At 35.1% G+C, this 24,865-nt stretch overlaps 2 protein-coding genes across 2 annotated transcripts in view; both read right to left on the bottom strand.

Moving 5' to 3' along the window:
• The window catches only part of LOC123529687 (autophagy-related protein 2 homolog A-like), a 125,168-nt gene extending 115,817 nt beyond the window's left edge, over positions 1 to 9,351 (bottom strand). The window contains exons 1-3 of the mRNA XM_045310136.2: positions 9,054 to 9,351; positions 5,590 to 5,758; positions 3,800 to 3,955 (exon numbers count right to left, since the gene is read on the bottom strand). Coding sequence (XP_045166071.2) covers positions 3,800 to 3,955; positions 5,590 to 5,758; positions 9,054 to 9,224 — 496 coding nt within the window. The 5' untranslated portion in view covers positions 9,225 to 9,351. The remainder of the gene's footprint in view (positions 1 to 3,799; positions 3,956 to 5,589; positions 5,759 to 9,053) is intronic.
• Positions 9,352 to 16,857: 7,506 nt separating this feature from the next.
• LOC123529778 (uncharacterized) overlaps positions 16,858 to 24,865 on the bottom strand; it is a 33,500-nt gene continuing 25,492 nt past the window's right edge. The window contains exons 7-10 of the mRNA XM_053517799.1: positions 20,313 to 20,366; positions 19,936 to 20,079; positions 18,017 to 18,259; positions 16,858 to 17,357 (exon numbers count right to left, since the gene is read on the bottom strand). Of these exons, the coding sequence (XP_053373774.1) occupies positions 17,329 to 17,357; positions 18,017 to 18,259; positions 19,936 to 20,079; positions 20,313 to 20,366 (470 nt within the window). The 3' untranslated portion in view covers positions 16,858 to 17,328. The remainder of the gene's footprint in view (positions 17,358 to 18,016; positions 18,260 to 19,935; positions 20,080 to 20,312; positions 20,367 to 24,865) is intronic.

Consider the following 24,865-nt stretch of genomic DNA (forward strand, 5'->3'; position numbering starts at 1 on the left):
CTTTCGAACCTGACCTAGATATCATCAAGTTGAACATTCAGACCAACTTTCATACAGATCCCATGAAAAATATGGCCTCTAGAGAGGTCACAAGGTTTTTCTATTATTTGACCTACTGACCTAGTTTTTGATGGCACGTGACCCACTTTCGAACTTGACCTAGATATCATCAAGTTTAACATTCTGACCAATTTTCATGAAGATCTCATGAAATATATGGCCTCTAGAGAGGTCACAAGGTTTTTCTATTTTTAGACCTACTGACCTAGTTTTTGACCGCACGAGACACAGTTTCGAACTTGACCTAGATATCATCATGATGAACATTCAGACCAATTTTCATACAGATCCCATAAAAAATATGGCCTTTAGAGAGGTCACAAGGTTTTTCTATTATTTGACCTACTGACCTAGTTTTTGATGGCATGTGACCCAGTTTCGAACTTGATCTAAATATCATCAAGGTGAATGTTCTGACCAATTTTCATGGAGATCTTTTGTAATATATGGCCTCTAGAGAGGTCACAAGGTTTTTCTATTTTTAGACCTACTGACCTAGTTTTTGATGGCACGTGACCCAGTTTTGAACCTGACCTAGATATCATCAAGATGAACATTCAGATTAACTTTCATACAGATCCCATGAAAAATATGGCCTTTAGAGAGGTCACAAGGTTTTTCTATTATTTGACCTACTGACCTAGTTTTTAAAGGCACGTGACCCAGTTTTGAACCTGACCTAGATATCACCAAGGTGAATGTTCTGACCAATTTTCATGAAGATCTTGTGAAATATATGGCCTCTAGAGAGGTCACAAGGTTTTTCTATTTTTAGACCTACTGACCTAGTTTTTATCGGCACATGACCCAGTTTCGAACTTGACCTAGATATCATCAAGGTGAACAATCTGACCAACTTTCATAAAGATCCCATGAAAAATGTGACCTCTAGAGTGGTCACAAGCAGAAGTTTACGGACTGACGCACGCACGCACGCACGGACTGACTGACGGACGGACTACGGACACCGCGCGATCACAAAAGCTCACCTTGTCACTTTGTGACAGGTGAGCTAATAAAACTATAAAATCAATAATTAGACTTTGTACTGAAATGACGCAGTTTTAAAAACCTAAAACAAGAGGACCATGATGGTTCTGAATCGCTCACCTCTTCCCACATGACCCAGTTTTGAGTATGACGTCGTTTTTTCTATTGTTTGACATAGTGACCTAGTTTTTGAGCTCATGCGGCCCAGTTTTGAACTTGACCTAGATATTATCAAGATAAAAATTCTGACCAATTTTCATGAAGATCCATTGAAAAATATGGTCTCTAGAGAGGTCACAAGGTTTTTCTATTATTTGACCTATTGACCTAGTTTTCGAAGGTACATGACCCTGTTTTATACTTTACCTAGATATCATCAAGGTGAACATTCTCACTAATTTTCATGAAGATCTCATGAAAAATATGGCCTCTAGAGAGGTCACAAGGATTTTCTATTTTTATACCTATTGGCCTAGTTTTTGAACGCACATGACCCGGTTTCGAAACTGACCTAGATATCATCAAGGTGAACACTCAGATCAATTTTCATGAAGATTCACTGAGAAATATGGCCTCTAGAGAGGTCAAAAGATTTTTCTAATTTTAGACCTACTGACCTAGTTTTTGACCGCAGTTGACCCAGTTTCAAACTTGCCCTAGATATCATCAAGATGAACATTCAGACCAACTTTCATACAGATCCCATGAAAAGTATGGCCTCTAGAGAGGTCACAAGGTTTTTTTATTATTTGACCTACTGACCTAGTTTTTTAAGGCACGTGACCCAGTTTTGAACTTGACCTAGATATCATCAAGGTGAACATTCTGACCAATTTTCATGAAGATCCATTCAAGGGTATGGCCTCTACAGAGGTCACAAGGTTTTTCTATTTCAAGACCTACTGACCTAGTTTTTGATCCCAGTTGACCCAGTTTCAAACTTGACCTATATATCATCAAGATAAACATTCAGACCAACTTTCATACAGATCCCATGAAAAATATGGCCTCTAGAGAGGTCACAACGTTTTTTCATTGTTTGACCTACTGACCGACTTTTTGAAGGCACGTGACCCACTTTTGAACTTGACCTAGATATCATCAAGGTGAACATTCTGACCAATTTTTATGGAGATCCATTCACAAGTATGGCCTCTAGACCTAGTTTTTGACCGTACATGACCCTGTTTCGAATTTGACCTAGATATCATCAAGATGAACATTCAGACCAACTTTCATACAGATCCCATGAAAAATATGAGTTTAGATAGGTCACAAGTTTTTTCTATTATTTGACCTACTGACCTAGTTTTAGATGGCACGTGACCCAATTTCGAACTTGACCTAGATATCATCAAGATGAATATTCAGACCAACTTTCATACAGATCCCATGAAAAATATGGCCTCTAGAGAGGTCACAACGTTTTTCTAATATTTGACCTACTGACCTAGTTTTTGAAGGCACGTGACCCACTTTCAAACTTGACCTAGATATCATCAAGGTGAACATTCTCACCAATTTTCATGAAGATCTCATGAAGTATATGGCCTCTAGAGAGGTCACAAAGTTTTTCTATTTTTAGACCTACTGACCTAGTTTTTGACCGCACGTGACTCAGTTTCAAACCTGACGTAGATATCATCAAGATGAACATTCAGACCAACTTTCATACAGATCCCATGAAAAATATGGCCTTTAGAAAGGTCACAAGGTTTTTCTATTATTTGACCTACTGACCTAGTTTTTGAAGGCACGTGACCCAGTTTCGAACTTGACCTAGATATCATCAAGTTGAATGTTCTGACCAAATTTCATGAAGATCTCGTGAAATATATGGCCTCTAGAGAGGTCACAAGGTTTTTCTATTTTTAGACCTACTGACCTAGTTTTTGATGGCACGTGACCCAGTTTCGAACTTGACCTAGATATCATCAAGATGAACATTCTGACCAATTTTCATGAAGATTTCTTGAAATATATGGCCTCTAGAGAGGTCACAAGGTTTTTCTATTTTTAGATATACTGACCTAGTTTTTGAAGGCACGTGACCCAGTTTTGAACCTGACCTAGATATCACCAAGATGAACATTCTGACCAACTTTCATAAAGATCCCACAAAAAATGTGACCTCTAGAGTGGTCACAAGCAAAAGTTTATGGACGCACGGACGCACGCACGCACGGACGACAGACGCCGCGCGATCACAAAAGCTCACCTTGTCACTTTGTGACAGGTGAGCTAAAAAAAGCACATGAATGTATAAATTTTTTAAAATCTTTCAAATTCTTCACAGAATCTCTTGGCAATGAAAAGATGCTTATTCTGTTACTTTATTCAACGTGTTTCAAGTTGATAAAAAAATAATATATCCCAAACAGTGATTTGTCACTGAATAAAATCATTTGAGTTCAGATGTGAAGGAATTATATAATGAAGGCACAGCCCAATGATAATAGACATTCGGCGAGAAAAAATGATTTTATTCACAAGAGCAAATGACTGTTTGACTGTTGTAACACATTATCAAGGAATATTATCCACAACTTTGAAGATATTCACCAAACATTTGCTTGCTTTGTTTGTTTTTCTTTTCCAGCGCGTGGCTATGACTTCTGACATTATGACATAATAACTGTAATGTACAAATAGTGCACATGTTGCATAATAACACAAAGTTTCAGTCTTCTTTGTTTAACAGGGAAACAAATCTGTGCTAGAATGTGAAGTTACAGCCTGGTGTACTTACCCGAGTCAATCATGAGAGCAAATTTCTGTACACCTTCTATAGGTTCTGTCTTCTGTTGAGACTCTGTCTCGGATTCTAGACAATCTTTTGCCAGTTGTAAACTTGTTGTCATGCTTGTCTGCATACTGCTAAACATTTCGTCAAAGCCTGTCATTTCTGCAATAACAGGTAGCAACTGATTATACAATAATTATATCATCCATTTTATACAGTCAAATTTCATCGAGGCTACTGGTCTGACAGTGTAGTCGCGAACGACAAGAAGAAGAATACAGTCAAATTTGCTAGAGATCACATCTTGTATTAACATACCACTTTTTCAGATCTTTCTTACACTGTAAAAAAACAAATAACAAATTATGTAAAAAATAATGTTACATTAATGATTTGGAGACAAGTAGTGTTAACAAACATGGTACTTGAGACATAGATGTTGCATTTAACATCAGTAAAATAAAACTGGGCATTTCAACTATAAGTCGGTTACAGATCACTTCTTGATATGCTAATGAATAAAGTTTTGCCTTCGCTATGCTATGCTCTGTTTTGGCAAAATTATTTTCATTAGAATGGCAATAAATGATCTATTACTTATAAATACCGTATTTATACGTCTATCTGAAGGATGGCACAAGTGAGTGAACTTGCTTTCACACTGATCAACTGTACACCAGTAGTTCTGGAGCAAATGGATCATATAATTGTTCTCATTATGAAAGCCAGAGCAAATTAAATTCTGTGTACACCTTGTATGTTACCTTCAACAAAGACTTGGACGAAGTCCTTGCATTCAATAAATAGAGAGTAAGACATCATTATATTATTATCATTATTAACTATATTTAACTGCCTCATTATAAACTATTGACCATGTTTCTCTGAAACAGATACTTTCAGAAACCACAGCACATATACTGACCTCACTTCAAAACTGTTCACTGGGCCCAATTTCCCACTTAAATCAGCAGAGAATCTAGAAGGGTTTGTTACAAAAAACAGGGAATACGCTACATAAAAATACACACTTTTTTCACAACTACACATCAAAGACGATCATCGTCCAAGCATACCATGTAGCAGTTGTTTGAAACACAAGTTTTTCAGGCTTTGTAGACAGACAAAAGCTTATTATACTCTTATATATGATAGCACAGATTACAGGAGATCTTATTATAAAGGGTTTGACATTTTTAAAACTAAAATGGCAAACAGTCCAGGGCACTAGACAACTTTTGGGGACAGGTACCCATACCCTCAGGAAGGGGAATTTTTCGTCGTTTTAAGACAAAAAGGGGAAGTTTTTGGCCATATATATGTTACTACTTTTCACATTTATTAATACTGTTTTCAATAATTTCTAACCAATGTAACTATATTGCAGCAGTAACCTTCCATAGAGGCACTATAATATAACTTGAAAGAGAGTTCATATCTAGTTGTGTCAAACAACCTATTATCAGGGGAATTTTCTTCTGAGAAAGGGGAAAAAACATATTATTTTATGAGGGGAATGGGGCCCATATTAGGCCCCAAAAACGGCCGAATGAGTGCCCTGAACACGTAAGTTATTGAGGCAAATCTAGATTTTAAATGTATATTGTCAAAAGGCAAAGTTCTCTTCTTCTGTATCTTGTTTATTTATTTATTTGGGTTTTACGGTGCACCAACACAGTATAGGTTATATGGCGCCTAACAGGACTACAAATTTTGGTTTCACATCTCATTTACATCGAAATAAAAACTTCTTCTGTATCTTGTGTATCTTGTGTCCTGGTACAAGTTTTGCCTACCATGATCATCCCTGCTTTTTGGCTGCAGTGTTAGTTCAAGCCCTGTGACTTCTAATGTTGTACTATCCTGGATTAGAGCTGACCATGGAATCGACACTGATATAGCCTCTACAAATCCATCTACCAATTCTACAGGTACACTAAATGACGCCAGGTCTTCATTTATAGCCTGGAATAAAAAAGAATCTTACATATTATACTATTTCATGTCAAAGCTGACATTCTGTACTTCCTGAAACTGAAACAATTCAGCAATATCCAAATTGCAGCATACTGAACTTTGCTAATCTTCTGTTTTATTTGATGGAAAAACACCATTTCTTCTGCATGAAATGAATAATACAGGCTAAGCCAAGCTGACCTGAAAGCAATTAACTGGAATATGTCCTGTTTATATTTGGGATCTTTTCACATGTATTTGTTCTTTGCTGCTTAAATATCCAAAAATTTATATAATAAAATCTGTAAAAAGATCCCCTGGAAGCAAAGAATGCAACCAAGAAGAATAATAGAAGACCTGGTTTGACTGAGTCTGTTCATGAGAGGTAATGAAATGTGCAACACTTCTCACACCCCCTAGCACCAGCTTAAGTGGAACTCTATTACACATAATGTTGAATTGACTCCATGATCCCAAAGGACCAGAAAATATAACAACACTGAATCCATGAAGTATGCTATAAGCCACTTGTGAGAAAATTTCTTTACATGCTGCAAACAAATTCCACTTCATGGTGAGATTCTCTACCTAATGTAGCCAGAAATATTTCAACAACAGTTGTCGGAAGGACAGCACGCTAAAAATGTTTAGCAAGATGTTATTATTATTATGGCAGTGGCTAGAGAACTGGAATCGGTTCTCTAGACATCAAACTTATGTGTCCGGAACCGGTTCTCTAGCCAAAGTACGTTGCTTAGGCTAGGGAACCTGAATTTTATGTCTATGTAAAATTTCAAGTTTACTTCAGCTTGCTCCGATGCCAACAACGATTTCCGCATTAATCTGTACTAGTTTATATCATTCCAATATGGCGGACAGTTTGCGGAGAGTACACTTTGGAGACACAGTAAACGCTGACAAATGCAAGGGCATGGCTTGCTGAATGGTAAAATTACTTATGATAATAACATGCATGATACTTACCAAAAGAAGCAAAGTGAATTTCAGCAGCTTTATGCATAGAAATAAAATTCTGGTTCCCTAGCCTATGCACTGTACTTTGGCTAGAGAACCGGTTCTGGACGAATAAGTTCGCTGTCTAGGGAACCAATTCCTGTTCTCTAGCCACTGCCTATTATTTTAGTACATTTACAAGTGTGAGAAATGTGAAAAAAGTGTTGTTTGTTTTTGGGTGTGGAATGGGGTGGTGCTAGGGGGTGTAACTCCACAGGGTATGAAGAAAACTAAAGAATAGTATAAGCAGCATGAGATGCAAGTGACTGAAAATGATAGTAGAGGCCCAAATGTTGATTCGAAGAATGTGATAAACCTACCAATACTGAACACCATTAAGGGTTCTATAACATGTTGCTGACCAGTATATCATACCTGTCAAGTTTTCAAAATATGAAAGTGGGGGGGGGGGGGGGTTCTCCCCCAAGAACCTTTTTTAAAAATATACATGAAAATATGCATTCTGGTGCTTTCTGAGACCATTAATATGAATTTCAGGTCCAACCATTTTTGCCTTGCTTTAACACATTCTATATGGAAAACACATGATTTTTTTATTTAATTTTATTTCATGATAGATCTACAAAAAAATTTAGTTTTCTAAAAAACAAATAAAATAAATACCGTAATGTGATTTTGTCAGTGAAACTGTTTTTAGTTTTTATTACATCCGTGATATAAAATGTATCTATGAACCTAAATGTTTAATACAAACAAACGTCTCACTGATCTACATATTCTACTTTCGATTTGAAATGTACTTTCGGTTTGAACCTGCACCAGAAAAACGGTTGTGCATACACCTTACTTCCTACATAGCTTGCAGAAAGCAAAACTAGGTCCATTGTCTGCTATTCTAAGCCAAGGAAATTCCAGTTCCCACGCGTTGTTATATTTTGACAAATAATTCTTTTTTTCTGGCGTTTCATGTTTTTTTTGTGTTGGTCAAGGTCAAGTGCGCGAATGGTTCTAAGACTAATACTTTTCCGACAATGCAACGTCCACGCATAGCATAAATAGTAACCAGTCAGTCAATATCGATGATTTACGTAATATTGGCTCGTAGTCAAACGGAAATTAACGCATCAATTTGATTGGTACAATCTCTCTCGGGAAGCTTCGGTTAAAGCAAAAACTGGCCAGAACCAGTTTCGGCAGGTCGGTTACGTAATCAGTACATTGAAAATGACACTTGACATGTGTTTTCTGTTTATTGTTGTCTCATCCTGTCTTAAAATAATGATGCCAGATGGCAAACTAGAGAAAAAAAGTGGTCCACAAATTTTTTGGTTAGATTTTTTTAGAAAGCGTGAGAAAATGCTCCAAATTCGCTATCGTGATCAAACCTTGAATTCATGAGAATCACAATTCAAGCGTCAGACTTGACAGGTATGGTATAACATGACTTTTTGGATGTTTTAATGTCTTCGTTTTCCTAACAGTAAAATGCAGATACGGGTAAGGCTTAGAGGGATGACAACTATAAAATATCTGATCACAAATGATAAACAATCTCCTCTGGAAAACTCTAGAACATCGATGAGTCAATAACTCTCTCTATTCCTTTATAAAATTCAAAACCAGCTTGTTTATGTTGAACATGATCACCTTATACCCACTAGAAATTGGCACTTCCTCATAACCCAGTCTCGAACTCAATATCACCTGAACTCCTTTCTTTCCTAGAACTATACGTTACCGGAACAGTCTCCCTGGTCATATTCTGTCTAGTCCCAGCCTCAATATCTTTACCCAGAAGCTGGTGACGGTCATCGATCTAGATCCTTAGCTCATAACTTACTATTTTAACTTTTGCACTCTATTTTTTATCTTTATCTTTTAACTTTTGCACCTAACCTTTATAGAATAACACTGCTTCCCTGACAAGCGCCTGTCAGTCATAATCTTAATTGACTGTTCGGGAGTACCGACTAGAACTAGAGATCATAAAATAAGTCATCCCGATAAACCAAATAAGCAAGGCTACTCGCAACTGTAACAATCTAAGCTATATTTTTAATCTTTGCAACTGTATTCTTTTTAACTTTGTACCTAATGAGCTTGCTCATCTTTTAACAGTCTGTCCCTGACAAGTGCCTCCCAGTCTCCCAGAACTTCATAATCAGAACTGACTGCTGGGCAGTACACCGTAGATGTAAAATAACTTTGAAACAACCCCTGTTTACAAACAAAGTCATGGCCCAATTTAAATGTCCTCGTCAAGATTAAAAATAAATAGTACAATTCAAAGAGCGTATTTTCCAAAGACCATACATAAGAAAGATTTTACCTGCACATCAAGATTCAGATCTGTTATTTTCCCCATTCCATTATAAAGGTCCAAACTCAGCTGGTCTAACGAAAGTTTTTGTTTCAAAAACTGACCCAGATAATGCTGTAAAATATATCGACAGGCCTTCTTTTTCAAGAAGTCCTGCCAGTTTCCAAAAGTCCATGACATGGCCAAAAGTTTTATACTATTAAAATATTTGTAGTCAGGTTATATTTCTCAAACTGAGTAAGTTTCTGTTTCAGTAATCTTTTCAATAACAAAATACGCCATTTCGAGCATTTGATATGCATTGGATATTATCCTATCTTTATTTGTTCTCAAGGGACATAATCCACTTCATAATCTGTTGTGCTTAGGGGTTGTTTCAAACAATATTTTATCTGTCACTATGAGGGTAATGGGCCGCTATCAAGGCTACATACTGCTAAAATTAATCCAAATATTTTACAGGTTTACACTGCGACCCCCACCCCCACCACCAAAAATAACCACCACCACCAACAACAACAAAAAACGACAACACGTAATTAATACAGTTTTGAGGAAAGAGAAAACGATCTTATTACCCGGCTGATGATGATTAGTTTTTAGTACACGAATCCTGGGACTTATTATAGTGTAGCTGCGTGTCTTGGTGAGCTCGCTTTGTAGTGTAGGTACTTGCGGATTGATATCCACCGCTTGATTAAACTAAAAACAAGTGTTTGATATAATTTTGAATGGTAAAATGCGCTCTTCTTGCTGGTATATCTACCGAAAAATGTCAGAAATATAGTATTAATTTAAAATTGTACTGTTCTTTTACAGCGTGTGGGACTGGCAGTTAAAGATGGCATAGTGAAAAAGTACGCACAGTATGAAAGAATGACTTTATTATAGGCCTACTCCTTTATCTATACTGAAGTCCAACAATTTCAACACATAAAGTTCCATCCAATGCCAAATATTTTTATAAAAAATATTTCTTGTTCCATAAAAAAGGGAAACTTCCAATGACTGCAGCACACACAAGGATCCATTTTAAAAGTCTGTAGCTTACATTTTCTTGAATAATATTGTCTGAGTGTTGAATAAAGATAAAAAGAAAATTGGGGTCATGTTTGATGCAAGAAGGTATTTTCAGTCAAACATACACACAAACATCAGACTCCAAATTGTTATGGTGGTTTATGACCTAGGTTTCCAGGACACATTCGGTAATACGATACTATTTCATTATGAAAATGCTATCTAAATTAGGACTGGGACGATAACTAGGTGAAACCGGTTTCAATTTCGCATCTAATTGTCAAGCATAGTCTAGATCTCTCACTTGATTTCAGCAAAAATTGCAAAGAAGAGAGGGGATGCTATTTCTGATATGTGCACTTCTTTGAGATCAAAATCTTTTGAATTTAACAATAGAACACTGAATAGCAGATAAAAACGTTGGTTTCAACTGATATGACAGAGTTACCTTGTAAAATGAAATTTATTGTAGGAGTGCAAAACTTACTGTGATACGTGAAACGCATTTTATTCTGAAATATGCATATCTCTGGCATACAGAGATACAGGGTGGCCATCCCACGTGAATTTTCGGTATCGTACATATGTAAAAAATAAATCGATTCAGGTAACAGTTTTGCTTTTTTGTTACTTGACGGATTTTAGTAATATAAAATCATCGAAGATAAGAACGCTGTTGACTTTCTTGGCACAAAACGCCTGTCAGACATTTTCATTACTTTCGCCCGCTTAGCTCAATAGGGAGAGCACAGATCTACGGATCGCGGGGTCGTGAGTTCGATCCCCGGGCGCGGCGTATGTTCTCCGTGACGCTTCAAAAAAATGACATTGTGCCAGAAATCATTTGTCCTTCGATCATCTCCGATTCATACATGTGGGAAAGTTTTCAGTTATTTGCGGAGAACAGGTTTGTACTGGTACAGAATCCAAGAACACACTGCACGCCGTTACATGACTGAAATACTGTCGAAAAACGGCGTTAAACCACCAAAACAAAACAAAACAAAAAAAAAAAAAAACAACAACAAACAAACCAAAACTTAGCCACATACCAGTGTGCATATTTGGTCGGTGGAAAAAGTAATTGGGCGGCGTGTTTGAGAAAAATATCGAGAATGTCAGGCAGACGTTTTGTGTCCGGGAAAGTACATTTTATTTCAAATAAAACAGTGATGTTTCAAACATTTAAACATAATCAATACAAACCAAAACAAATGTGTTAAACAGCATGTAAGCCTTTCAAAGTCGGTAGGGTAAATATATTTGCAAGATTGACATTATATTTTCATTTTTAGCCCAACTTTCCGAAAAAAAGTAGAGCTATTGCACTCGCGTCGACCGTTGGTTAAAGCTTTTTTTATAAAGTCAAACATCTCTGTTACTATCAAAGGTATTGACTTGAAACTTAAAATAGTTATTTACTATCAAAGGAGAAACAATCCCCATAATTTAAATTTGAACTTTGACAGAATTATACCCCTTTTAACTTAGATTTTTTTTGGTTAAAGTTTTTGATAAAGTCAAATATCTCTGTTACTTTCAAAGCTTTTGACTTGAAACTTGAAATAGTTATTTACTATCAAAGTCTTCACCAGGAGAAGCAATCGCCATGACTATGTTTGAATTTTAACAGAGTTATGCCCTTTTTAAACATAGATTTCTTCTTTTAAAGTTTTATAATGGTTTTACTGGCAAAGCTTTAATTCAGAGTCAAGCACTGAGAAAAGACTGTCTATTAAAAAAGCGCTAGGCTGTATCGGCCGGACATTGGAACACACTTTATGGATAAGTTAGCACACTGATAAAATAACATGCACATTTCATATCATAATATGTCTCATACGGCCATAGACAAGATCATAGTACACAAAAACAAGACGACAGTCATATACTTTCCACATAATAACATAGCTGTTTGACTTGATAAGATATTATATTGACAATTTCATACCACTCTTCCACAAAACAACAAAAACATTTCACATAATAACACGTTCTGTAGACAAGGTCACATTATTCATAGGTGACTTACATGTTAAACATATATGTAATGGTGCTGTACATCGTGCGTGATAAGGAACGTGGTTGTCAGATCAAAACGAGCTAAGCTGTGTTAATTGGACTCCACTGTATCTAAACATGTCTTTCTATATTATTGTGAGGGTTTTCTGACTCTTTGTCACTCTGATTATATCATCTTATATCTGTCCCTTTAGGGGAAGCATTTCAGACTCTGAGTGGCTGCGTCTATCTGTAAAGGGCGTTGGTTCGATTGTATATAACACAAAAGGGTGCTATATAAATTTGGTACGGTGTGTACGATGAGACTATCCTGACATAAGACACATGCGGCATTGCATACATATACAATTAAACTGTCTCACTTGCAATGATAGGAACATGGGCATTATTTTCAAATATCGGCTCAATTTGTGCATCTTCTACCTGTTGAATGGCAAAGGCATTTAAAAACAAATAATTGTCTTTTAAAATCAGTTACACAACTATGTGTACTTTTCTCGCTTAGATTTAAAATATGAAAGACGTTTCATCAGTTGCAAGTTGTTATGCATAGGCTGCCAGTTTGCTCCTATTCCTTAGAATACTCTACTGTACTATGTTACTACAATGTATTTGTAGAAGAAGACCTTTATAAGCTTAGCTTTCGGATCTTATCCTTTTTCAACATGTATAATATCGATATTGTAAATTGTAAAATGTAATATGCACATATGTTTGAAATGAAATATGTTTAAGTCAATGTATTTGTAAAACTAGCAACAAGAAAGTGGGAACTAAAATGTTATAAAGTATGCAAAATTGCTTAAAAATATAAACTGTACTTAATTTTTCAATCCGAGTTACAAAGTCCTTTCATATTTCACTTTAAATAAAAATAGTTTTTACCATGCATGACTCTGGCTTTGTTTTGGATGCTCTGTGCTTCCGGAAATTCTACCCTTACCTTTTATCATTTTTAGTACATTTAACGTGCATTCTCGTGCATCTGTTCTCGATAATGTTAATTTAAAAGAATTAACTCTACCCCGCCCATTTTATGATCTTAACAGGGCCAGTTATGAGTAAATGTATTTCATAGATAGCAAAAATTTCATATTTGGCACAAAAAAGAAATGAAATTTGAATGAAAATCATTCGATTTATGTGAATTCCAACTTTGCTGATTTCCGGGGCTGATTTACCCCACCCACTTTCAGAGCTGTGCATGTTACAAATATCCATCGCGAAATTGTTAATAAGCTTAAAATATATTTGTTTCTATGCGAGTGGTTTCATAGCATAATGCACATTTATGGATGCTTTGCTTATAAACTAAAAAATCTATAACAAACGGAAAAGAATATTTTGAAAAAAAAATGCTGTATTTTATCTATTTTGTTCTCACCAAAAATCCCATATATTCAAAATTGCTGAAATTATTATGAAAAATGGAGTATGTTTGTATTGAGACATGTGTTTTAAATAATTCCCAAGAACAAAATCAAAGGTTAGTTATTAAATACACTGAAAATAGCCATATCGAAAAAAGAAGGAAAGTTTTCAATTTTTGGCAGTCATCTTGGATTTTCTCGGACCGCACAATAATGCGACACCATCAACCTCGATTTTCTAACATCTTAAATGTTCCTTTAATCATTTCTTAAGAAATTTTCTCTTGCCCTCTCGTGCACACAGACACCCTGTCGTGCACACATACACCCTCTCAGAGACTGTATTAATACACGAATCCTGAATTTTCATAATTTTGATCCAATAAACAATATCTGAGCCGTGCCATGGGAAAACCAACATAGTGGGTTTGCGACCAGCATGGATCTAGACCAGCCTGCGCATCCGCGCAGTCTGGTCAGGATCCATGATGTTCGCTAACGGTTTCTCTAATTGCAGTAGGCTTTAAAAGCGAACAGCATGGATCCTGACCAGACTGCGCGGATGCGCAGGCTGGTCTGGATCCATGCTGGTCGCAAACCCACTATGTTGGTTTTCCCATGGCACGGCTCATCCTTATTTTCCTTATTTATATACTATTCAGAATTAATAATTATATTTCCCTTTTTCGTAGACAGAAATCCGGTTTTGTTTTCGTATGTATCTTGAGGCCTCATTTAACGGAGTATTGATACAGCATTGTTGTAACTGTGGAACTTGGCTGCTGGATATTCGTCCTTGTTTTCAATATACCAAAGGGATCTAATCCAACGTTGAAACATGCATATTGCTTCAATTGATAGCACAATACGTAATATTAACAGAATTACAGCTTTGAGAAGAGAGGCATCCCAAAAACACAAACTATTATGATTAAGCAAACTGATACAATAAAACCATGCTAATTAGATTATCTACGACTTTTAAAACTTACATTAACAACACGAATGGAAACATCCAAGTAAAATAATAGCAGACTCGGCTTGATTGAGTCTGTTTAGGACTTAATAGTAAAATCTAATTGGACTCCATTATCCCAAAGGACCAGAATTTCACACCATGAAGTCCAAGTGGAAGAGGACTTTTCAATGCAGACGCATGACACTTAAAGTGTCCTGTTGTGATAGCTCATGAAATATATATAAGAGGGCAACCAAGGAAAATGATACCAGGCCTGGTTTGATCGAGTCTGTTAACGAGAGGTAATGAAATGTGCAACATCCCTCACGCCCTTCCCACTCACCCCACAACCCCGGCTTAGTGCTCCCACTCACCCCACAACCCCGGCTTAGTGCTCCCACTCACCCCACAACCCCGGCTTAGTGCTCCCACTCACCCCACAACCCCGGCTTAGTGGAATTCTATTATAGTAAAATTAAATGGACTGTCTCAATGATCCCAAGGAACCAGAAATATACAACACGAATCTCAGAAGTTTCAGACATCAAGTAGAAGTAAACGAACGAACTGTACTGAACCAAAGAGCTAACTTTCTTAATAGTTTAAAAATTACTGAAAGTACATTTCTTAAATTTAAGGGACTGTTAGATCGACATGTTATTCTAGTATATTAACATATCAAAGAGTCAATAGTATTTAAATACGCAAAAAGATAATTTTATTACATTTTAAAAAGTCACAAAATACACATGAAAGTTGAGTTTTTAGAAAATGAATATACTGTTTATAAAAATAAGAAGGTGTAGATTTTGATTTATACCAGGAAATGTTTATATTTCGCATGCATATTAACGCTGAGCCTGCTAAATTGTAAAAATGGATGGACGATCATTCATTATTGGCGATACCATTTATTATTCGAAGGGGTGTTTACTGAAAATGTAATGACTGAATAGCGACCAGTGCAGACCAAGATCAGCCTGCACGGACGTGTCCGCACTGGCCGAAAGACGGAATCTTTTGCCGCTAGCAGGCTAAAGGTTAATTAAATGCTCTATTACGATAGAGTATGACAACGCCATTATTCTGTTTTTGTTCTCAATTTCTTCCCTTATAACGTTTTTCACTAGTCGGTAAAGTCTAGATGTTTTTGTGTTTCAGTATTTTTGTGACTTTTCGAAGGCTGGTTGAAGTTGTAAAATGAGCTGATTTATATAGCATAATTTGATTTTGTTGAAACTGTGAAAAATTATCAACAACGTAGACTAGATTTCAAAATTGTACTTTCAGTAACATTTTTAATTATTGGAAAACGAACTAATGGCGGGTTAGCTGTTTTAATCAGTAAAATTTTGCCCAATACCGCATTCATGAGAAATGCAAGTGCTAGTAAGCTAGTGACGTGGTGCTATAACGTAAACAGAATCGCAATACACAATCGGAAAAATACACGTCTTTATTTTTTAAAGAAAGAAACAATTGATGAATAACAAAAGTTGTAACAAATTGCAATATAAATCAGATTTCTAGCACGTTAATTTCCATTTAATTTTCATTTAACATGTAGAGTTGTTTTCGTCCACAACCGAGGATGTTTACGTTTGAAGACTATTGGCATTAGGATAACAGTAACTATTTACCCGTCTGTCACAGTGTGTGATTGTGGTCAGCAAAATATCTTCTTCCGATCGAGTCCATTATAATATGAACTTTAGAAAAATGAAAAGTAATAAAAGAACACTAGTGATGAACAACATACAGAAAATGTACCATCTGAATTAAAGAGGCTGTTTAATAATTTTGTCAAGAGTATGTAGGCTTCCTATGTTTTCGTATTACATGATCATATTAATCTAGGGAGAGAAGACAAACTTCAGATCTGTTTTCTTTTTAACGTCTTTAAAAATTGGTAAAAAGAAGGGAGGGTCTCCCATAGGCTGTGACAGCGGTAACTTAAAGTAGATTCTACTATCTGGAAGCTCTTGAAAATTGAACAGATTGTTAAATGTGTCTTATTTTTTTTAGTTAGAAAGGCACAGTTGTCATATGGTGACTTTTCCGTTTTAATGGCTGATGAAGGCCTCATTTGCCTCTCTGGGATTTATATCATGCACAGGCAGGTTCTGGTAGAAAAAAAACGCCATCCTGCAAGTCAGCTGAATGTCTTACTCACGTGAACTCCAGCGCATTGCTTGAAAACACAAAGGTGAAGGACAAATGATTCGATGCCGTTTACCTTATCCACTCTGCCACGGATAATCCTTGCCGAATGAAGACGGACTATTTTAGAGGTGCATGCAATGAATTCACTTTTGATTGTGATTCTTTGTAGTTTTGGGATACAATACAAGTATCCTTGTCAATTGATACACTGACTCGCATGATATTTAACAAAAGCTGTCTCAAAGAAAAGCATCTGCGGAAATAAAACAAAAAATCAAGACACGTTTGTTACATTTTTTTTATTTTAAATATAAAAATAACACTTTAATAATAAAACCTGAACATATGTGGTATTATATATTTTGCTTTGAAGATAAATACTGGATATAAATTTTTGTAGAAAATGAAATTTGATGAATACAAAGCAATTTGTGTAGACTAGACCACGGGTCATGCGAACTATTTAAACTTTAACACTTACAGGCATTACTTTACCATACGCAGATTTGTTACATCGATTAAAAACTAAGACTGGAAGACACTGATTGCAGTAGAAAATAACATGGAAGACAAATGATGCAAAACACGAGGAACATTGTCGAAGAGTAAATGTCGAAACGACAATGACTATGCCATGCAGCGGGATGCCATGAGAATAATCTCGCTAACCATTCGCGTCTGCTCGAGTTGTTAAAATCCTACTGTACACATTATCATACAGCCTGACAGGTTCATCAGGATTGTCCTTTGGTTACTTGCTCGTCATCATTTTCACAAATTCTGGAAACAGAAAATAAAGGAAAACATGAACGTCTATTTAAGAATGGACAAATTGACAGATTCCAGTTTTAACGTTTAGAAGACAAATAAACAGTGCTTTAATCAAATGGGGAAAATTGTAAAGCTTTTAACGTAAATCGAAATTATTTTAAAAGTATATGATAGTGTCTTGAAAAATCAGGATTAAATCAAGTTAGACACTGTAAACATGTTTTTATTCGACCGTACAGTCTGCCTAGATGTACGTATACAGTCAGTATTTTACTAAATTCTATCAGAAGATCCTTTGGAAGCACAGAAATGGAACCAAGCAAAATAATAAATGATTCACAAATTTTGTTGATTTTTGTCAGATGCTTATTTAGGCCATGTTGCGACCTTCCAGCTTTTAAAAGAAGAGTAAAACCCAAGGTACCACTGCAGACATTATTTCAGATGCAGACAGAATCACCGACATTCCACTAGCTTGCTTGATAGGTTTCATCATAATTAAGAATTCGGGAGTGGGATAGTGGTTGGGGTGTCGGAGGGGGAGTGAGGTTAAACAAGCAGCGAAGAGAAATAATTTTCTTTTCTCCTACACCAGATTGGATACTGAAACCTATCAGAATAGATCACAAGCAGCTAAATACTAAACTATTTATTTCGAACAATTTTACCTTCATAATTGACTTGGCCATCACCATCAATATCAGCCTCTCTGATCATTTCATCAACCTCCTCATCTGTCAGTTTTTCCCCTAAATTTGTCATTACATGTCTAAGTTCAGCTGCACTTATGTAACCATTTCCATCTTTATCGAAAACTCTGAAAGCCTCGCGGATTTCTTCTTCACTGTCTGTATCTTTCATTTTACGTGCCATCATAGTGAGGAATTCTGGGAAATCTATCGTTCCATTCCCTGTACAAGATATAGAATACAGGCTTTGTAAACTCGTCATTTTGAATCCGACATGGGTTTGTAAACAAAGGGTCGGTAATTTCGACTTAGTATCTAAGCACAAAACACGTTCATAATTTCATTCTTTACAGTTACAAAGAAAACTTTGAGTGGCTACCGATATATGTATACGGCATATAAAGCTTATTTTGACCTCTATGTTGGCCTTAAATTATATTCTTGATTTACTAACAGTACGATATGCGTATTTTATTGTAAATACGAACATCAACTCTATATGTTGTATTATATTTTCAGGCAATAAAACATTATCAGTCTTGAATATCTTTTCTAAAGTCATTTATATCCTTTATCAAAGTTTTACCTATTGAGTCGAAATCAAGTGTGTCGATTTATCATGCGGATTATGTACGAATACGTGCTATATTTACTGACGGTATAGGGTTAATCGTTGCGTTGTCAAATGCTTTATTAAATCATAGATCTTTTTGATGCAAGGTTTAACCTCTTTGAAACAGTTGTTGTTTCTGACTTCACTTTCATCTCTGTCAATGCAACAACAGCAGAAAGTCTAAATTTAAACGGCCAAAAAAAAAATACTAGAAAACAAAATGGCCATGTCGTAACTGTAAAGGCCGATTCTTTGACTGATAAGATGAAGGATATAATTAGCTGAACCAACACAAGTTTACTGACCGTAAGTTAAAAAGTCCCAAAGCAGGTCTGATAGCAGCAGAGGAGAGACTTCAGAAAATATATTTAGACTTTAAACATATGTGAAATTAATGTTTGACTATACTAAAGGAGTACTAGATGAGTATCTTATTTTTCGCGCCTTTTAAATGTTATATTCTGTTAAGTTGTGAACAAAATCGGGCGTAGACAACAGAGGTAATGTTTTTGAAGCGCTGGTGGAAGAACAACAAATATGTATGTACATTAGTACAAGTAGATTGTACTTCCGAGTTCACAAATTTGACGATGAATCCTGTTTCATTACTATTGTTTTATCAAGATACGCAATACGTAGGCAAATGTAGTACTGATCATCGTAACTGCAACTTTACTAATACTACCAGTTAGATCAGGTATTGCAACGCCTGTTCTTAAATGTGACATTTTGATACAAACAAAACTGTATTTCTATTATCTTCATTTTATCATTGATTTATTAGTTAATGTTTTACCATAAATAAGCCAACAAAAACATCAAAATCAAATTTTAAAGGGTAAATCAAACATATATGAATAAATCATAACTGTCTTTTTGTGAAAAAAATATGATATCTTGTCTATAGCCGTTTTCGTTTTCCACTTGATTATGTAATTGCAAGGGAAGTAAACTAATAGATATCTCTACTTGTATTTATACCGGTTGCCATTCTTTGCGAACACACAGCTTTTGATATAATCAAAACTTTCATTTGTAAAATCATTTTTAGTTATTTGAAGGATTTAGAAATCAATTTCTAGGTTTTATTTAATGTCCTTCTATCTTTGAAATTGTAGTTGCTATCTCTACAATACGCATTCGACAGAGATATGAGAAACAGGTGATATGCCAGTTAAATGACAACAACAATCCTTAAGCATGGCCAGCCAAACATGGCCATTATTAAAACATGTTTTATTGACATTAATTATGTTTGAAAAATGCTTTAAAAGTTGTAACTCACCATCAGCATCCACTTCATTGATCATGTCCTGTAACTCTGCTTCTGTTGGGTTCTGACCCAATGACCTCATTACCGTTCCCAACTCCTTAGTTGTGATTGTGCCATCGCCATCCTTGTCAAAAAGACTGAAAGCCTCCTTGAATTCTGCGAAGATATGTGAAAATAAAAATCAAATTGATAAACTGAAAAAAACAAACCTGTTAATTTGCAAGTAATGTAATAGAGTGGATGCTATACGTAGACACACTGCCAAATCAACTATGTTGCGAAATGCATCAACGCAACGCTTTTATAGTTTTTTTTTGAAACGGACATTGTCATGACATGAAACAAATAATACTTTTTCTGAAAAATGTAATAGCAAATATATTACATACCAGCAATTTGTTCTTCTGTTAGTTGGTCAGCCTGAAAATAGCGAATGCAAAAAGCTGATGACTATATGTATACCTGTTTTACTACCTATTATTATGTTACGTACATAACAAGGTGTATTGACATACACAACCAAAGAAGATTTAAATGACATCAATGATGCATTTTTTTTTATCTCATAGTCCAAAATATGTAGGCTATCAACTGACACGCTTTGTGACTCATTATAAACGCATCAAGAACTCAAAGGTATGTACCTTGTACACTCAAAATGATCTGATGTACAAGATGTACTAGACTGGCTCCCGTCCCTATGTTTGTTCTTATTTACATATATCAGTTTTCTTCATTAAGAGGGAAGTAACTCCAGAAGGGTGTTTCTACATTGAGATTTTTTATTGCCCCTGGCTCCGAACATAGGGACTGGTGAAAGTTGGCTACCAGTGTCTCACAAATTTGTGAGACAAATTCCCATTAATTTCTTTCAGTGACAATCTGTTGCTATTACTGTGATGTGTTACCTAAGGGTTTCATGTGCTAACCATCATTTAATGAGCCACAACTAATTTACTGATTTATGGCCTGCCATCAGCTTGTATTGGCTTATCAGACAACAGGAATGTGCTTTTATATATTTATCAGAGGATTTTATAATCTTTAGATCAAGAATTAAATAATTTTAAACTTCACTTTTAATGATGAAATGGATGAAGCTGTAATTAAAAGTTTTAAAATATGAAAAAATAAGACCAAACCAAGAGCATGTTGTAAAAGAATATTTAAAAGGAAATTATGTTTTATTCTGTTGACCAACTGGCAGTGGCAAAAGCTTAACCCCCATTTGCATTTGATTTTTTCCATTATGACAGCACACAATGTACCATTATTGTTGAGTCACTTCATGTACCTGAAGCGACGTCCCATCCCTTACCAAAAATGTGTACATTGTCAGTGTAAATCCAGTTTTTTGTCAGTGTTTTACCATTGTATTCCCAGTGTATTTTCAGTTGTTTTCCAGCTAATTTCCAGCTTGTTATTCTGTTGTTATTCTGTTATCACCAGTTATCACAGTGTGTATTGAGTTTATTATCAGTGTAGTACAAGACCTGGTAACAGCATACAATAATCTGGCATTAAACTGAAAACTAACTAAAAACACACTGTATGCAAAACACTATTAAGTCATGCATGAATGAAATATTTTTAATTTCAGTACACTTTATTAACGCAATTTAAGACACATATGACAATAGACTGCAAAACTGGCATTTAACTGAAGAAAGTAAGGTAATACACTGACCACACAGAACAGCTGATAATAAACGACCAATACACTAGCAATAGGAGGGATTTTGGAAAAGTTATTTCTTGTATAATCATGGTTGAACATGTTGAACATTTTGCCATTTTTCTGATTGCTTGCTATATCTTAACACTGCATCAGTTTTAATTTAGTTCTGGCTGCTTTAAGTCGTAAAAAGCATTTCTGACAGAAAAAGAAGATTATAACATAATCATGTTTGATGGTTGAACATGTTCATAAAACATGATTAGCTAACATGGTTGTGGATACAAAAACATGTTCCAACATTAATCATGATCCATATTTCGCTATGGAAAGTGTCCACAGTCTGCCACAATGCCTAACCTATAACATACAATATCCTTTGTAATGCCACTAAGGCCAAACGTCAATTTAAATATGTATCGATAAAACCAGTGTATTGTCAGAAACATGGTAGTTTTAAAATATTAATGAACATGTAAGTTAATAGCTGTAACAGTTTTCTGCCATTGTGTATCCAGTGCATGTTCATTCTATAAACAGTTACTGGTAATACACTGACCATAGTGCACATGCATAACCAGTATTTCCTTCTTATTTCCAGTGTATGTCCATTCTGTAGCCAGTTGCTGGCAACACACTGACATTAGTGTATTACCAGTTCTTTAAATTCTTGCCATTTTGTTTCCAAAGGCTTTCCATTCTATAAGCAGTTGCTGACATCACACTGGAAATAGCACCAGTGTATTACAAGAATCAAATTTTTTGTAGTCAGTGTTATTTCATATTGTTGCCGGCCTATTGTCAGTATTGTCATGCAAAATTAGTGTGTTATCAGTTTGTTGTCAGTTGGTTGCCAGCATAATGTCAGAAAGCTATTTCGTAAGAGATAGCTTAACATGTACTGGCCAAATTATGTCCCCTTTAGGACTTAAAAGTTTTGGGTGCAAGTTCCAATCTCCAAAACTAATGATTGTAGGTACTGAATTGAAACTTCACATGTTTCTTCAGGTTATAAAACTAGGTGATAGCATCAAGTTCAATAACTCTGACATGCATTTTTGCTGAATTATGCCCCTTTTCAGACTTAGAAAATCCTGGTTAAAGTAAATTTTGCATGCAAGTTCCCATCTCCATACTTGAAACTCTGTAGATATTTCAACATTTTAAAATAGGGTAATATTCCTGCTTCTGGCAAAACAATCTGAATAGTCGAGCATTGGCTGTCTTACAGACTGTTCTTGTTAAGAATAACACTCAAACACATAGACAAAAAAAATATGAATAAATACAAACAGTTCATCACAGATTGTGATGAACTGATTTAAAACTGTGTGTAAAGTTTCATTAACTTTAGAACTTTAAACTATGAACTCCAGCATCTGTCATGTTGCATGCAAGTTCCCATCTCCATACTTGAAACTCTGTAGATATTTCAACATTTTAAAATAGGGTAATATTCCTGTTTCTGGCAAAACAATCTGAATAGTCGAGCATTGGCTGTCTTACAGACTGCTCTTGTTAAGAATAACACTCAAACACATAGACAAAAAAAATATGAATAAATACAAACAGTTCATCACAGATTGTGATGAACTGATTTAAAACTGTGTGTTAAGTTTCATTAACTTTAGAACTTTAAACTATGAACTCCAGCATCTGTCATGTTGTCATTGGAAATAAAATTGAAAACAACCTACTGACTTGGTGTCATCAGCTGAAGACATCTCACTGTCGACCAAAACAGAATTCAAGGCTCGTAGCACTTTTAACATCACCAGCACCCTTCATTATTTTTATTTTTTTTTTCTTTGTTTAATAACAAAAATTTCATTTAAACCAGTGAAACAATATCAATAACCAAAAATTCTCTCAATTATGTACCAGTACAAGTCTGTTTTTATCTTGACCATGAAACAAGCGCTGTCTTTCTGTTTTCTTTCATTTCTCCACATAAAAAACACTTGAACTTTTTTGATGTAAAGGTTAATTTTACCACAACAGTAAACACTTTCTGTAGTTAGAGTTTTTCATATTTAACATTTAACAAAACCTAAAAAATCATAATAAAAAAGATCCCGAGTTTATGTTACCTCCAAATAATTATCCACATATTTTAATATTTCACACTTACATTTACTAGTAAACTGTTGAATCATGAATGGGTTCAGTATCAGACTCTTCTAGAAAATAACAACATCTGATGTTTTCTCAAATGACCCTTATCAAATTGGTAAGGAGAACTTGTCATTACATTTCATAGTTAATTACTTTACAATTGATAGGGTTCTCAGTAGTTAACAGTTTACAGGGTTAACCTAGGGTTACATTGGCCAACTTTCACCAGGCTGTATGGTTCAGCCATCAGATAAAATTATGCTATTTTAGAGGCCTAAAATTTTCTTATAAAATGTTTCCAGTATTTATATAAAAATAACCATGCAGCCAGGGAGCCAGGCTAAAGATGTACTAACTGATCGTTAAATAACTGGCCGCAACAAAATATTACATAAATTAGCAAATAAAAATCGAAAGAATAAAGTTTGCGACAAAAAAAGTGTTAATTAAAGAATATCATACACTGATTTGCCAATAATTTGTAAAATAATTTTTGATTAATGTATCGATGAAACACACTACATTGTATTTTGATTTTATTCCATTATGTTATTTTTCTAGTAACAGTGATTACAAATTATGATAAAATAATTTTATCTTTTTACATAGTTATATAGGTATCACTTTCACTGGTAAGACTTTATTTTATTATTATGGTATTAGCTGATATCGTTTGTCAATAAACCATATTATCGAGTTTTCACCATCAATTTGCGTACGATTTTTATATGCTGCAATAGCCGTATGCAGAAAATAATAAACAAATGCAACCTGGATTTAAAACAATTTAAAAATGGCGCCAGACAGAGAACAAATCTTAATATTTCTAAAATATACGCGTAAATTACAAAAATAAACTAAGAGCATTAATGATTAACATCTAAATCATTAAATTTAAATGCTTTCAATAGCGGATGACAACAAAATCAAACTCACCATTTCGGATTTAAATCCTGTATAACACTAGCTTGTTTTTCCACTCCCGCGTTTTATCCTCGCTATGCTGTATGATTTCGTGACCTCCTCCCCCACACAGTTGATAAAATTACCTGTGTGAAGATTTTGCCGCAATGCGACAAACGGAAGGTTTGATATGAGTGTCGTATTGCCGCCAGAGGAAATAAACTGATGTATTGACAAATAAACATTCGT

Source organism: Mercenaria mercenaria, chromosome 1 (genome assembly GCF_021730395.1).
Source record: "Mercenaria mercenaria strain notata chromosome 1, MADL_Memer_1, whole genome shotgun sequence".
NCBI classification, from domain to species: Eukaryota; Metazoa; Mollusca; class Bivalvia; order Venerida; family Veneridae; genus Mercenaria; species Mercenaria mercenaria.